Raw genomic sequence first — 15,743 nt, 5'->3', positions numbered from 1 at the left:
GGTCCTTACTTGGGCAATGGGAAGGCATCAGGTCATCATCAATGTTTCATTACACTGCAATTTGGATAGTGACAAAATTTTTACGATTTAAAGAATTAAAGAATTAACAGACTGACACCCAACAACAGACTCACAATTTGCAGAGAATGAAGAAAATCCATGACATAGGCACCAATGCTTGGTAAAGAAATCATTGAAGAGTCAACAATTTGGGCTAGCAAGCATGTGTATGATCAAGTACATGGACTGTACAATACTCATCTATCATATGCAAGAAGTGACTTATCTTCCACTTGATTTGTAAATAGATCTTTTGATGAGCTTTTGGATTCAACTTGCCAAGTTCTTTATAAATGTATTCCACAACATGATTTTGCGCTTCTACAAGCTAAGCTGGTTTGTGAAAGCCAGAAAGCAAACAAGTCCTCAGAGAATGCCAGAAGGTTACTAGTAAGCTTCACTCCATTAAACTTGTTACATAGTTTCACATTAAAACAAAACCAAATCTTAAACATTTCAACAATACAGACTGAAGAAAGCAAAATAAATCCATTTCAGTGATGGTTATTGGTCAATTGCAAGCATACATATGCAGAGGGAAAACCTTTACCTCCAGACCATACTGCACCTCAAACTCATTTCTGAACAGGTAGAGCACTCTTCTGAGCCACAGCTAAAGCTGTGTAAACATAAGGTCCACTTAGCTCCCCAGAGAGGCCATATGAGGAGAACAAGAAGAATAGCACAGAAGAATAGTGCTGATACATCCTCAGATGTTCTTTGGATTGGGTTAACAGGCCTTTCTAGATGGGTCCAAGAGGAGAGCTGCAGAGCCCAATAGAGTGGTATGGGAGCTTGTGTGCTATTTACTGCAATTTCTGTAACCCTTTTTTATGTTGCAACTAATGTGTAGATATCTGGGCCTGATCAAAGGATGACCAGAAACATAGCCACAAGGCCCAGTTCATCCAATCCTTCCTTGTGCAACACCCTTACAATGGCTCCTCCAAGACCTCTGGCACATACAAAGAGTACTTGTACAAGAAAGATGAACTCTAACCCGAGTCTTACGATTGTTATGTGCCAACAGTATGCGCTCCAAGACTTTAAAGATGCTTCACAAAGTACAAGCTAATGCTCAGGACTGCACTGCCAATACGACTGTCTAGACCTGGTACATAAAAAGCAGGGCAACAGTTTTTAGCATTACTTTTACCTTCTGATTTGCACACTAGAAAAATGCTGCAAGGAGCAAGTCAGGAGGAAGTATTTGCACTAAGTATTTTAAAACCCAGATCATTTCAGTATTTTTATTCGGAGTCATTTCCACAGGAGCCTTGAAAGAAGTTTACAACTTGGAACAGATGCAATTGTGATCCTTCTGCAGGGTGGAAAAACCCCGCTCTCATTAGACTGTGTTACGTGTTCATCTATATTCTTGTTTTAGCTAATGAGGGCTGTGTTACTTTTAGCTTATGACTCATTTTCAGCATGTTCTGGTTTATCAGCCGTAACTTCAGTTGTCAGTCACAGTGTCAGAACACAGCTCCCTGGGAGCCGTTCTTTAACGTCAGTGCGAGAAAGCCCACCAGTGGAGATCATCTACACTCACTCAGCAGCCACACGCTTTCAGACCTTGAAACACATCTACCTTTTAAGTGTGAGTTGTCTAAAACTTCCCCACCCATCCACCTACAGCACCACCTGTACCGAAACATCAAGAAGGCAGCAAAAAGATGGTACCCTTTCATTGCCAGAATTAAGCCTCAGCATGGCCAAAGCCTGACAAGTTTTCCCAAGCTGCTTCCCCTCACAATACCAAGATAAAGAATAGATCTCCTCAGAGTGCATTTCAAATATGCTGTTCTAAAAGCATAAGTATGTCTCAAGAGTGAGCTAGACAGAGCAGGAATAGAATGTGCCGCTGTAATAGCAAAGTGGCACTTAAGAGGCCTAGATGGAAAAGCATGTTGGCAGCTTGAAGAGCAGCGGCTGCATCAGGCTTGTCAACTGCAGGCTCTGCCTGAAGGATCCAAAGGGCTCATTCACATTTGGACATGGACGATGGTGCCTGGCAATAACCAGCACTTGCACATGCCTGTTTATCTTCATGAACTTCACAATCTCACAAGCCCGCCTCCACACTCCCCCTCCTCACACGTTCATTTTACCATTTTTGTACAGACAGAGCAAGCAGAGCCAAACTATCCATATTTCAGATTTTAGTGGAACAGAACACCTCCCTCCCATGATTAGAACATGCTGTTACCATTAGCAACTGCTAAGTTGAAGAGAAAAAGGTGAAAATAACTTATTTTAAGAAAACTTTAAAGAAACGAGAGGCAAGCTGAAAGAGCGAGTAGCCTTAGAAAATCCATTCCTTTAGCAAGACAAAGATCTCCATACACAGAAGCCAATTATTTCCCTGTAACTTCATCTGCCGAAGTCATTCCAGACAGTAGCGACCTAGAATTCAGAGTTAAAAGAAATCAACTCACACAAATGCCTCTATCAGAGTCTTTCTGCCACCCCTGTGAGAATATGAGAACCTTCTCCTGTGAATAAACCCTATTACTTCATTTAACACGCTTCATTCAAACTCAAGCTTTCTCACCAGTCCAGCCAGTATAGGCAGAGCAGTCATGTGGATCTGCTGTCTTTAGCCCTTCCTCCATTTGTTGCAGAAGGTCCTTGATTTTTGCCTGGATCCGTTTTGAGAACCGAGCACTGACCTGAAAACAGCAGATACGAGAGTGAGTCAGAAAATGAAAGAATCCAGGAATGCAAACTGTCTGCTCCACTTTCTTGTCTGGAAAAAAAATTAAAATCAAAACCAAAAACCAACCAAACAGACAATAACTAGAGAATAAATACTGTATACAGCAACCAGCAGGGTCGAGATGGTTCATCTTAAGTGTGCCCCATGCAATACATTCTGATTACATACTAGAGTAAGTTACTAGTATCTACATTAGACAAAAATCATCTGAGGATGCTTTCTCACATGAAGAGCAGTTATGGACACTGTGACAAGTATGTAATTGCATCCTGCCTCTTAACTCAGGCTTTTAACACAGTAAGCAAAGCTTCTCTGAGCTCAGTCAAAGATGAATAGAAACCAACAGAAGACAACCATCTGCTGCCACTTCACGGGCCAGTGATCCATTGAGGGTCCTGGTACCAAGATCACGTTATGGATGAACACAGCACAATGAACCTACAAGCCCTGTGTACAGGTGCTTGCTCTCATCACAAGGTCCTTGCACATCCGCTGTGGCACTACGGAGCAGGAAATAGCTATAGGAAAATAAATGCCCATACTTGAGACAATCAAGTCAAAGTCAAGCCAAGCTGGCATCAAGTCAAGTTTAATGATGTGCTCAATCACATCATTCATTATGTATTCCTATTTTCTTCTTAAATCCAAGACTTTTTTTGATGTTTGCAATCACCACACTCAGGGTAGGTCACGTAAATGCCCTTCCTTGTGCTTCTTGTTCTCTCCTCTCTCCAAAACAGTATTAGGATTGACATGCTTTGTAATGAGATGAGGCTGTTAAATGCAGTGATGTTTGAAAAACTACCTGAAAGAACTAGACACAAAGAGGATGAGTTAAAAGTAGCTCATCAGCTTCACCTCGAGCATGAAGGTGAAGAAACAGATGTTTGATCTTTTGCTTTGCTTGCTTTTACTTCTGACAAAGAAAAGCTTACACAGATGCTATATATGAAATATAACAGGGGACACTACTCTTGCCAACATCTCTGTCTTATTAAGCACACTGTACAGGAAGATACATTACTGATTACTCCTTTAAGCCTATGGAATGTGGAAATAGTCCATTAACTAGAATTTATTGCCCTACTAACTTCCACAGGAAAGAGCATTCATGAAGTCCCTTCACAGGACGATTCTGATTTGAGTGAGAGCATCAGGACCAACAGTTAAAAATGTTTGTGGGGTTTTTTGGGTTTTTATCAAACAGAATCACTTATTGATCAGCTTTTCCTATTAACACATTTATTACAAACTATTTTATGTATTTAAACAGAATTTAAGGACTAAGTTCACTCATAGCACTATTTATCTACTACAGAGCTAGAGATGAAGAAACAAAAAACCTCCTCCCTTCTTGAGCTATAGGAAAAGCTTCTAACAAAACAGTGATGTACACAAACCTTATGCCACCCAAAAATACTTCTGAATGCGTTTTCCATCATCTAGGAAAAGCCTCAGGCAAACATGACTTGCCACCCATATCTTAGTTATTCAGGAACAGCCAGAAGAGAAACCCTCTAGGAACATGGAAGCCAGCAGAGATTCCCCATCTTCCAAACCAAGAGATCCAACACAGTAATCAGCAGAAAAATGGCATTACACAGGTGGGCTACTTGTCAGCTCACACTAAGTTACTGTTTTCTGAAAGAGTGCTTGATCTTCCACCTCTCGCTTCCCCAGCCTGCTCCCAGACAGCAGCTGGAACAAAGCAGATTGGTGAAGGCTTAGTTTGGTGTTAAATACATTTACATTTATGATTATAATTTTTTTTTTTACTGGAGAAAAAGAAATGAGCTCATTAGGAAGGTAAGTTCTTGTTTGATTATAAAACATCCCAAAAGGGAAGGGTTCAGATAAATGATGGGTCCTGGATGCCACCATGTAACTTATTCCTCAAAATACGCCACACTTTGTACTTTTGTTCAGAGCGGAACTTCAAATAAAACCCAGTGAATTCAAACATCCATTCAACAGATTCAGAAATCAGAAAGATAATGGGAATTACACAAGTCCTCTAACACAAGAAGTTTTGTGGGTCAATGGTTCAAAGCCATTTTATGATGGCAGGATAGGAAGGGAGAAGGAAATTGTGCCATATATCTTATTATGGCATATATTGACATATATTGACATTATATCTTATGTCACACACATACCACTCTAGGAAGAAGCTAGAGCCACCTTAACCTTTTCCAGTAACTCTAGAAATAGCAACCAAACACAGTAAGCATCCAACGTCTATTACTCTTTGCCCTTAATATGGCATTAAGCATCTTTTTACTGTATCATACACATATACGACATCCCCCCACACTCTTGATTAGTTCAGTGAAGTCTCAACAAAAAGCAAAACCTTTCCCAAAGGCTCCTCTCCTTCAAAAGACAGCTATGCTAACGCTAAGACATATGGTAAAACAGCATGAGGATACCCACAAGGGTCCAGGCACAGAGAACAAGAGTGAACTAAGGTTTCAGACTCCCAGTTTATTTATGTACTGCTCATCACAAGCAGGCTGGTTACCTTTTTTTCCTGACAATACACTTGCTGTTACCAAATCAGGGTATAATTTATCAGACACCAAATAAAATTACTTAAGAGGCAGGAGGGGAGGACTAGGATAGGACATCAGGACTCCTGGTTCTGCTTTGAAACCTCTGTCCCATGCAAACGATTTAGCTCAGGTTGGCATGTATCTCCTTCTAAAATGGGAATTGTAACATACCTGTCTTGGTTTAGTGTTTGGAAAAGCACAGATAAAAGGATTTTAAAATATTATTATTATTACTTATCAGCCCAAAGTTACTCCCAAGCTTATGCCAGTGTGAACAGGTTATGAGAGGCAACAGCTCTCCCCAGCTACCTCACCACTACTCTGTTGCTCTGCAGCTTTAACAACTGAGCACTGTCACTGTTCATTTGATAAGATTCCACTATAAACTTACAACAGATGCTTACACACACTAGAATAAATTAATTATATAAAGAAATGAATGTTGAAAGGTGGCTTTAGAAGATTTATAAACCTCCTTAAAGGAATCTTATAGCAGCTTTACAGCTGAGCACAAAGCATGCTAATTCATGTTGAGCACAGACTGATTTTCTTGAGAAGCATATTCATTGCATGAGGATGGTTCCAGCTGGCATTCAGCCTTTTCTGCAGGTTACTTCTGTTATTCCTGTAGGGACAAACTAATACCAGAAAGCCTGACCTCTGATATCCTTTATCACATTTACTCCTGGTTCACAGCAGACTGGGTGATAACAGGAGCTAAAGAGTACCTTTAACCTAGAAAAGGTTCTTTCCAGGAATTCAGCTGCTGCATTACTTCTCTGCTGCTGCAGGAAGAACAACCACTATTATCCCAATGACTGCTCAAGTTTTACACTGGCAAAACGCAAAACATGAAAGCTCATTCCCCATTACACCCAACAGAACCCTGCACCATACTGAGTATGGTAATAGGAAAGGCTCATTATCAGCATGAAATAAAAGTCATGCAGAAAAACACGAAGATGTTGGTTTTGCAAATTGTTTTGTGATTTATTTGAACCACATCACTTCTTCCATTGCAGTGAAGGAGCATGCAAAGCTACATCCCAATCCAAAAAAGCCTTTAAAGTCAACAAAAATGTAAGGAATGTAAGCATATATGTAACATCACCCACCTCTGGCACTAATGACATGGTGTCCAAATTACGCTGCTCTTGTCAACGATACCTGCTTCCCCTAGCTGCTTTCTCCCATTTGTAGGGTTTCAAAAAGAACTTACTTCATCTTCTTTTGTAAACACAGCACTAAAACTGCACACAGAGGTTACAAAAAAATACATCATGATGCAAAATAAAAATCTCCTTAATTAAACACACATTGCAGTTGCTATTGTAGTCATGTACCAATTCTTCGCGACCTACCTCTTCATTACAGCCATACCCATCTTTACATCTGTGGCTTTAAAACAAACAGGCACCAAGAGCAGATGATGCAATGAGCAGCTGCTGTGTTTGTGTTTTATATCATGATTTATGGTAGGTAAGAGAAGCTTGTAACTTCAACTCTTGCATGCACATCTGGACAGATATCACAGTGCTTATGTAAGTCTGACAATGCAACTGTTTGCCTGATGGCACTCTTTTTGTGGTTAGAAGTATACTTTGGCTTGACAGACACAGGGTGAATTATTTCATTTGCCTTTGTAAAAGACATTTATATACTGATATGTTTTTCAAAAGCATCTCTTGGCATTTACTTGCATCATGACACATCTATGCCAAGTAACTTGTGCAGACTCATGGTAGGACAATGGAGACCTGAGCTCGGCTTCTTCACAAGTTGCCAGCATACCAGTCTTTCTTGCACCATCAGCTTCCAAAACAACATCTTGCTATCACCCTATTTTATTTCATCAGCTTTTGAGGGACTGCTGCTATGTGCAAAATGAGACTGAAGAAGAAAGCGATTGATTCTGCAGAAGCAGAAAGAATATGGCCTATACACACAGTGTTACCTACTGAACAATAAAAAACTACTTTTATTTCTTCTAGGTTCAAATAAGGTTAAAAGGTATCTCAGAGAAAAGGGATTTCATTGTTGGCAATGGGTGGAATAGGAGACATAACATGATGCTGAGTTTTCTTTCAGCTGAAGTGCATTTCACAGAGAAGAAAATGCAGCTCAAGTTGGCACTGCAGCAAGGATCCATTCAAAAACCAAACTTGCACAGAAGACTGCACAAGGGACATGACAGACACTGGTAAGGGAGAATGGGGTGGGGGACAACTCACAGATCTACTGAAACAAGATATCCTGCCCATACTGAGATCACTGGGAACTTTGCCACTGACTGTAAGGGAGCCAGGTTTCACACTCACAAGCCGGAGCATGGATTTACTGAAGCAGGATGAGGTCTTATGCTCACGTCCGCAGAGCTCCAGCAACAGCAGACCAGAAGGAATGGCAGTAGGATCCCACATGCAGAATCTAGCCAGGTCATCTGGGAAGTGACCTGCCTTTTTGTACAGAAAACACATTTTACCTTGGCTTTATCTAAATCAAAAGACCGTTACAGCTCCAAGAGCAGCTTTTTCTTCATCTCAAAACACCAGACGCTAAGAAACTCCACCACCCAGCCTCTTAAACAGTTAAACACAGCTGTCTGCTACTACTCAGACAGGTCCTTCCAGAAACGAATGCCAATTCTGCAAAACCACATGCTTAATAAATGATTTGAAACACTGCTGTCTGTAGAACACACTGCTCTGTTGTTCAGTGATCTGGCATATAGTGATAGTGAGGAAAAAAGGAAAAATAAAGAAGAAAAGAAAATAAGGGGAAACAGGGGGAAAGAAAGAGGAAGAAATCAATAGCTGTAGGCAAACTACGACACTGCTTTAAATGCCAATTTAGGAATAGGCTTTAAATGCATGTATCACCCTTACCTCAGAGGAGATGAGGGTGTGAAAAACAGCATTAAAAGGCAATCCATTCAAGTTACAGAAAGAATCGTTTAAAGCATGTAGACATAATGAGACCGCACCTCTAATGCATTTGTGTGTAAAAGAAGCTATTTGTCTCATTAGTGATTATGTTGCAAAAACCCCAAATCTTAAAGATTTACATCATCATGAGGAGTCATCAAAAAGCTTCAGAATATTGGTAACAAAACCAAACATGATTAGCAGACACTGCAGAACATTATCTTATGTTTAGGAAATGATAAAGTAAAAAGAGCAATCCTGAAAACCACCGGTCCTCCAGGTAGCCTAACATCAGCATGATATCTCTTGAAAACGAAGAAAATAGAAGTCTGTTGTGAGGCGATTTAAAGTCACTCCCCACACAGAGGTCTGTGCCCTAGCTGGAACAGTTTTAGGTGGTCCACAATTCGTACAAAAAGCTGAAACCTTTACCAATACTACCAAATTATTTTGAAGCACAGACAGCAGATATATTCCATGTACTGAACTTGACAGCATTATCAGTGTTTTGCGGTTAGACCCCAAATACTATTTATTTTCACCAAAAAATAAGCTTATTGCACTTGCTTAGGCAACTAGCCAGAGTAACAACTCATTAACACACAGGCCTGCAAGATAAAACCAAAAACCAGTGAAGAGCGGATGGATGTGAGATGATTTAATCAGAACTCTGGATTTGACTTTAAGAAGTGTCTTCATTCAGAACTGGTTGACTAAAACCAAAGAGGCTTAACCATGTGGTTAAAGTGTTGTCCTGAGTAACAGAAGAGGCTTTCAATATAGAAGCATGAGAAAAGTGCTAAGTGGGATTAAATGGCTGAAGTGCACTGCGGGGAAGAAGCAGCAGCTCTTCCTCTAAGATTGCATACACTAACTGCCGGGAGTTAGTAATGGACAGTGAAGCACAATAAACAAATTTTCAGACCCTGTTTTGACTGAGACTCACAAAAGGCAGAACAAACTTTCCTTCAGCAGAAATGTGATTTGCAGTACTCGAATCCTCTATTTAAACAGCATGCACCTGGTGCCAGGAAATGGTAAAAAAAGTGGCAGTCTCAAGAAACTCAGCTAGCCCATTCCACATCTCCAGAAACAACGTGAGAAGAAATATTTGCTGGCTCTGGAGGCTCAATTTCACCTCCAGTGCAATGAGGGGCGTGATTCTCACTAGTGTAAGCGGTTGCAGGATCACTCGCAGAACAGGGACAACTTCCTGCTCTCAGCAAGACAACTAAAATGCTCCGTGAGACATCCCAAGAAATACAAAAAACAGCACGGGCAGGGGAATGAAGAGTGAGGTAATGACAAAAAACTTCAGATATGTATTTTTTTAATACATTTTAAAGGAGGAGGAAGAGACTGAAAAGCTACATAAAGGAATTACTAGAACCAACAGGAGATTGAGAAAGCCCCAGGAAACTAAACACCACTAAATCATCCAAAGGATAATCTAAGTAAATAGATTTACAGATACAGAAGTATTCTCATTAAGTGATGATCTTTGCCGGTAAGCATCATCAGTTTTAAAACAGGTTCCCTGTAAAGAAGCCCCTGTGAAGCCGAATTAAGTACCTTGTACTTGTTTGTCAGAACACACCACCTTTTACAAATATTCCTAAAGCATTATGGCATGTCAGAAAAAAATTATCAAGAAAAAAATGGCCTGAAAAAGATGTTTTTGTTTGGACATCCTCGTGGCCTATCCATGAAGTTTGAATCCAATTCTGGTGTTTTTCAAATAGTAATGAGTTCCTCAAAAACCGATTATGTGAATTAAAAATGAAATGAAACTAAACAGAAAGACCTATTTTCCCATGAACTAATGAATATGCTTTGATCCAAGTCTGCAGCTGCCTATTCATTCCTCTGCCTCTCTCATTTCCATTTCCATTTTGAAAACTTCTGGACCACTCTGAGATAAAATATATAGATATTCTTTTTCAGGCTAAGGTATCACTATGGGATCCACATCAAAAGGAAACGGGTCACAGAATATGTATTTAATTGAAAGATTCATAATTTTTTCAACAAAGGCTTACATTTAAAATAGTTTCTTATTAATCTAGACATAGTGCTGTCTGATGAATTACTACCTCCAGCTTGCTCAGACAAGTTACAGAAGCAATTCAAGTCCACGATACTTTCGCAGTGAAGAAATGTAGTTAAAAAAAAGTGAATTTCAAACTACATGATCAGAGCCAACCAAGATAACTTCAGTGTTTACTGTGAATACTTTTAAGAAGGCAAATCAGCAGCCCCAAATTTTTTCTCTTCTCCTGCACTTTCTACCTTCCTGAAGGGTACCTTATGCACACAAAGAAAGATGCTTCCATATGCAGCACTCTGTCCCAACTGTCTCCCATTCAGAAAATGACTTGAAGAGCTTCTTATCCTTTTATCATCCAGATGGGATTTTAGGTGGCAATCGTGGCAGCTTATGAAAACAAATGGAGGGATTAATAATGCACTGCCTTCCATGACAACGGCAGATCCCCACACACCTCTAGCTGTCATTATGTGAGGCAGTGCTCACTGCTCACACAGCAGCAGATAGGAGGAAGAAATCATGCAGTGCATTGAGGGCTTCTGATAGCCGTTCTCACCTTTAGGAAACTTGTGCTGTTGTGTACAGGGGTTTATAGAACAGACCTCCTAACCTGTGTAAAGTTCTTTTGTCTTCGCTGGGGCTTTAGGCAAGCAAAGACATTTCTCTGACGGGACTGGAAGCTGCTAAATGCAAAAAAAGAACCACCAAAAAACCTAAAACAAGCACCAAACTTCAAACCAAAACCCACAAACAATAGGACCCCAAAATACTTGTCACAAAATCTCATAAAAGCCAGGAGAGTACCAGGATTACTAACATATAAATGCTGCCAAGAATACAAATACACATAAATATATCTATGCTGTAGACCAGAAATATGCAGGACAGTTCCTCACATTTTGCAGGTGCAGAAACAAAAGAAAATCACAGAATCACAGAATCAGCCAGGTTGGAAAAGACCTTTAAGCTCATTAAGTCCAACCCTTACCCCAGCACTGCCAAGGTCACCACCAACCCACGACACTGAGGGCCTTGTCTACACTGTGTGTGAACACTTCCAAGGACAGTGACTTCAGCACTGGCCTGGGCAGCCTGTTCCAGTGCCTGAGCACCCTTTGGGGAAGGAATTGTTCCTCATCTCCATCTAAACCTTCTAAAAACAAAACAAAACAATACCTTTTCTGCAGCTTCTGCTGTCTTCTGAGTTTCCTTATCTGCATGTCTTTTGTGATCATAGCACTTTCTGGCATTGGCAGATGTACACTCGCATCTGCCTTCTCCTACGAAATGAACAGGATTGAAAAAATTCAAAGACCACTGAAAGTTGCTGTAGTTACATCACTTTGATGTGATACAGAAGATGACATTTTCCAGAGGAGCTTCATACTTTTGAACCTAAGAGTGCCTGAACACCACCTTTTATCAGACACACAGCTACTCAGGTGGTCAAAACTGGTTAGTGAACAGAGCTGCACAAATAGCTGCTGTCACATGATAACAAGGAATGTCATCCACCACTGATGCTGGGAAGAAACATTTGTACCCATAGTGAAGTAGCAGACTCATCTACAGCAGAGCAGCACCAAGATTCCTAACGTGAATATAGGGCTAGGAATTCCTGACTGACTTACTTCAGCTCTGCCACAGAACAATGTCTCTGAATTTGGATTAATTCAGGAATTAAGGATGAAGCAACTCAGAATTAAACTGTTTTGAAATACAGCTAGAATTCTCTCGAAGAGATTAATTTAGGAAGTTCACCTTCCTCCATTATCAGTCCTCACTGTGGAAAGCCACAGTCAACCTAGATCAGCAGTAAACGAAAGCTTATTTTCTCTTTACAGAAATGGGCATGGAGTGCAGGATCTAAAGCAGGTACATAAGACAGGCCTACAGAAGGCCTTAGAAGAAAGTTCGTGGTATGTTTTTTATCAATTTAACAACAGTAAAGAGCTACATGGAGCTCTGGAATGGGTTGCCCAGGGAGGCTGTGAATGCTCCATCCTTGGCAGTGTTCAAGGCCAGGTTGGATGAGGCCTTGGGTGGCATGGTTTAGCGTGAGGTGTCCCTGCCCATGGCAGGGGGGTTGGAACTTGATGATCTTAAGGTCCTTTCCAACCCTAACTATTCTATGATTCTACATCTGTTCTGTCATCTCCGCTTTGGGTGGGTTTTATACACTGAACCAGACACAAAAGAACAAAGAAATCACAGTTCTCTTCACAAAAATAAATAAAAAATGGATTTGCTTACCAGCACTGACTACACTACCAGGGATCTTGTAACAAAGGAAACTGCACTTCCACACCCACTCTTGCTTTTGAAACCCTTTCAAGTGCCGCGTTCGGCTTTCAACAGCTGCAATTACCTGCAGCAGTAAGACACCAATCCCTCAAAGCATTTTCTTTTGTGTGCTCTGCTCAGCTCCAACAACTTAGTGGCACATTCCATTGCCTCCAACTGATGGTGAGCTGATGCTGTCCTGCTCATTCTTACCATATTCAGGGAGAATGCAACTCTCATTGCTGGGTTATCACCATCCTCATCCCACCCTATCAGTAAATGCAGGTAATTCCTTATTACCACAAACAGCAAAATACAGAGCTGAGGTTAAAGGCTCTCCTTTACCCACCCCAGCATGGAACTTTGCTTTCCACTCAGCGTGTTTGTGCTTCTACAAATGTCACCACGCAGTGTATTTCACCCATAAGATGACAAAGCAGCATAGTACTGAAAGATGTGGCTGCTCTGGGGCTAAAATGACAGAAGGTCCGTATTCTGGTATTCCTTCTGCAGCTTAAGCCAGCCTTGTAGTAACAGGACAGAGTAACTTCTGTGCTTAAAGCTTAAAACACACAAGAGCTTCCCAACCAGCTCTGTGCGAGGCACTGAGGACGTAAGTGGAGCAGCAAGACTGTGACCAGTACCACCAGACTGTCTGCTAGCCCGAACTGATTGCCAGGTGCCTGCCATGGTGCACCTGAATGGATAAACTTGTGTATGCCAGTATAAGCGTGCCTTGGAGAGAACGGTCCAGCATCAGCTACAGCCTGAGTGTGGCTGTCACCTAAGAGGAAACTCACCTCTTCTCCCTTCTCTATATGCTTTGGTAAAACAGGGGCAACTCGCACGAGGTGTGGCAGAACCACCGTGGTAATAGCAACACAAGCAACGCTGCCTCCAGGCCCTGCAACGGCTTCACTCGCACTCAGGAGGCTAAATAAACAGGTTATGGCGGCCACTTCCACCGCCCCGGGCCATGCTGAGCTCCCTCCGCTGCTCCCCTCAGCTCACCCCGCCCGCCTCTCCCCTCCGGAGCCCTCGGGGCCGCTGCCACGCCGCGGTGGCAGCTCTGAGTTCCGCACCGGCCCCAACAGGCCGCGGGTGCCACACCGCGCCGACGGAGGCCGCGGCCGGGCCCGGGGGGCCGCCGGGGCAGCGCCTACAGCCGCCGGCGCAGTTCTGCGGGGACGGAGCGCCCCGCGGGTGAGGTAGGGCCCTGGGCCGGGACGCGGCGCTTGCCTGCGCGCCCGCCCGGGACTCACCTTCCCATCGGCGTCGAAGGGGAGGGACTCATCCTCCGCCGGGAGCGGCGCCCTGTCCCGCTGGGTGTCCGCCGCGCTGGGAGCTGCCACGGCTCCCTGGGGCTGGTAGTCGGGGTAGGGGTTAGCGAAAGCCCGCTCCTCCATCTCCGCCTCACCGCCCAGCTGCAGCTTCAGTCTCTTGGACATGCTCTCTCCCATCTCAGCCGGCCCTCGGCCCGCCTCCCCGCACGGCAAGCCGGCGGGGACACACTCCGCCCCGCAGAGCGGCGGATCTGCAGCAACGCGAGCGCCCCGGCCGGCAGCTGCCCCCGCTACAGCCGCCGCCCGACGGGCGCTGGGACTGGGTCAGGGTCCCGGAGCGCCGGCCCCGCGGTAAGGGGGCTGCGCTGGCAGTGCCCGCGGCCGCTGGCCCATTACCCGTGGATGTGGAGCGGCGATCGCGGCGGCGAAAGCATCACGCCCGCAGGGGCAGAGCGCGGCCGCGGCCGGGGCCCCCCGCGGGGAGAGGCAGCCCGCCCGCCCGCGCAGGCTGGGTGGCACCGCCGCAAAGCCCGCCCGAGCTGCTCATCGTCCCCCGCCGCGGCGTCAGGCCCTGGGGCTGCTGCTGCCGCCGGCCGCACGCCGGGCGGCGGAGTGGGGCTCCCTCCGGCTCCTCCCGCCCGTCCCCCCGCGGCGGGGCCGAGCCATCGCCCGGCGCATCTCAGAGGAGCGGCAGCAGCAGCAGGAGGGGGAAGGACAGCCCCAGGAGAAGGCAGTATGCCACCAGCTCCTTCGCCCGGCTCATCCGCAGCCTCCGCCGGGACGTGCTCATCCGCCGGCAGCCCCTGGGCCGTCGACCCCCGGCCAGCCCCGACGGGTGGGAGGGAGGTGGCGGCCGCGACCACAACGCCCGCCCTGAGGAGGAGGAAGAAGCGGCGACAGCCCTCGGCTGCTGCCTCAGCTGGCGAGGGGAGGCAGCTCCTCGGGGAGAAGCGGAGGGGGGGCCAAGGGGTGGCATCCTCTCCGCGTCCCGCCCTCGGGCTGCGGTGTCGGCCGCGATCCCAAAAGCCGACACGTAGAAATACCCCCTTCCATGCCGCATGGGGCGGGGAAGGGCCTCAGCGACCGGCGGTGCCGGCTGGGGGTGAGTGGGGATCGCGTCCCAGGTGGGTCAAGCGTTTATGTCTAGGATCCAGCTCGGGGGGCCTGAATGCCAGGGCACCGTGTCAGCATCGATGTAACCCATTGTTTCATGGGCGCCTCCATCGACAGCTAGAAGAGCTCCAGGGGAAGGGTCACTGTGCAGTAATAGTCAAGGATAAATCTTTTCTATTTACAAGTAAAAATTTATTCACAAATAAATAGATTCTTCCCTGTGAGGGTGTTGAGGCTCTGGCACAGGGTGCCCGGAGAAGCTGTGGCTGCCCCATCCCTGGCAGTGTTCAAGGCCAGGTTGGACAGGGCTTGGAGCAACCTGGTCTAGTGGAAGGTGTCCCTGGATTGAAACCGAATGAGCTTTAAGGTCCCTTCCAACCCAAACCAGTCTGTGATTCTATGATACTATTCTATGCTGTCGATATTGTAGCCTTCATTCACACTGGAACACCTTTGTGTAGGTACAGCCTGCAAAAAGCCTGCAATCCAGCCAAACACATCTTGGGATTGTGTAAAAGTACAGGCACAGGAGACCTCATTATCCCATTAAATATTTACTCCTGACAGTGCCATCACTTTTTGCTTGTAATTGGAAGTCAGCCAGACCATAAACTATTAATTCAAGATCTGTGCAGACACTGTGCAGACTTATTGATCTTTTTTCGGTGTGTAAGATTAAATATAGGTGATGCCTGTCCGAGCATTGGCTTCAGTTTACAGTTGCTTGTAGCAATATACATGTGAATAAACGGGACATGGCCA

General features: G+C 44.6%; 1 protein-coding gene across 1 annotated transcript in view; it reads right to left on the bottom strand.

Moving 5' to 3' along the window:
* The window catches only part of LANCL2 (LanC like glutathione S-transferase 2), a gene marked incomplete at its 5' end in the record, with an annotated part of 28,637 nt that extends 14,592 nt beyond the window's left edge, over positions 1 to 14,045 (bottom strand). Inside the window, 2 exons of the mRNA XM_080611810.1 lie at positions 2,615 to 2,732; positions 13,848 to 14,045. Coding sequence (XP_080467936.1) covers positions 2,615 to 2,732; positions 13,848 to 14,045 — 316 coding nt within the window. The remainder of the gene's footprint in view (positions 1 to 2,614; positions 2,733 to 13,847) is intronic.
* Positions 14,046 to 15,743: the final 1,698 nt, after the last annotated feature.

Source organism: Psittacula echo (assembly GCF_963264785.1).
Source record: "Psittacula echo genome assembly, chromosome: 2".
In the NCBI taxonomy this organism is placed as follows: domain Eukaryota; kingdom Metazoa; phylum Chordata; class Aves; order Psittaciformes; family Psittacidae; genus Psittacula; species Psittacula echo.
This window is presented reverse-complemented; position numbering and strand designations above follow the sequence as displayed.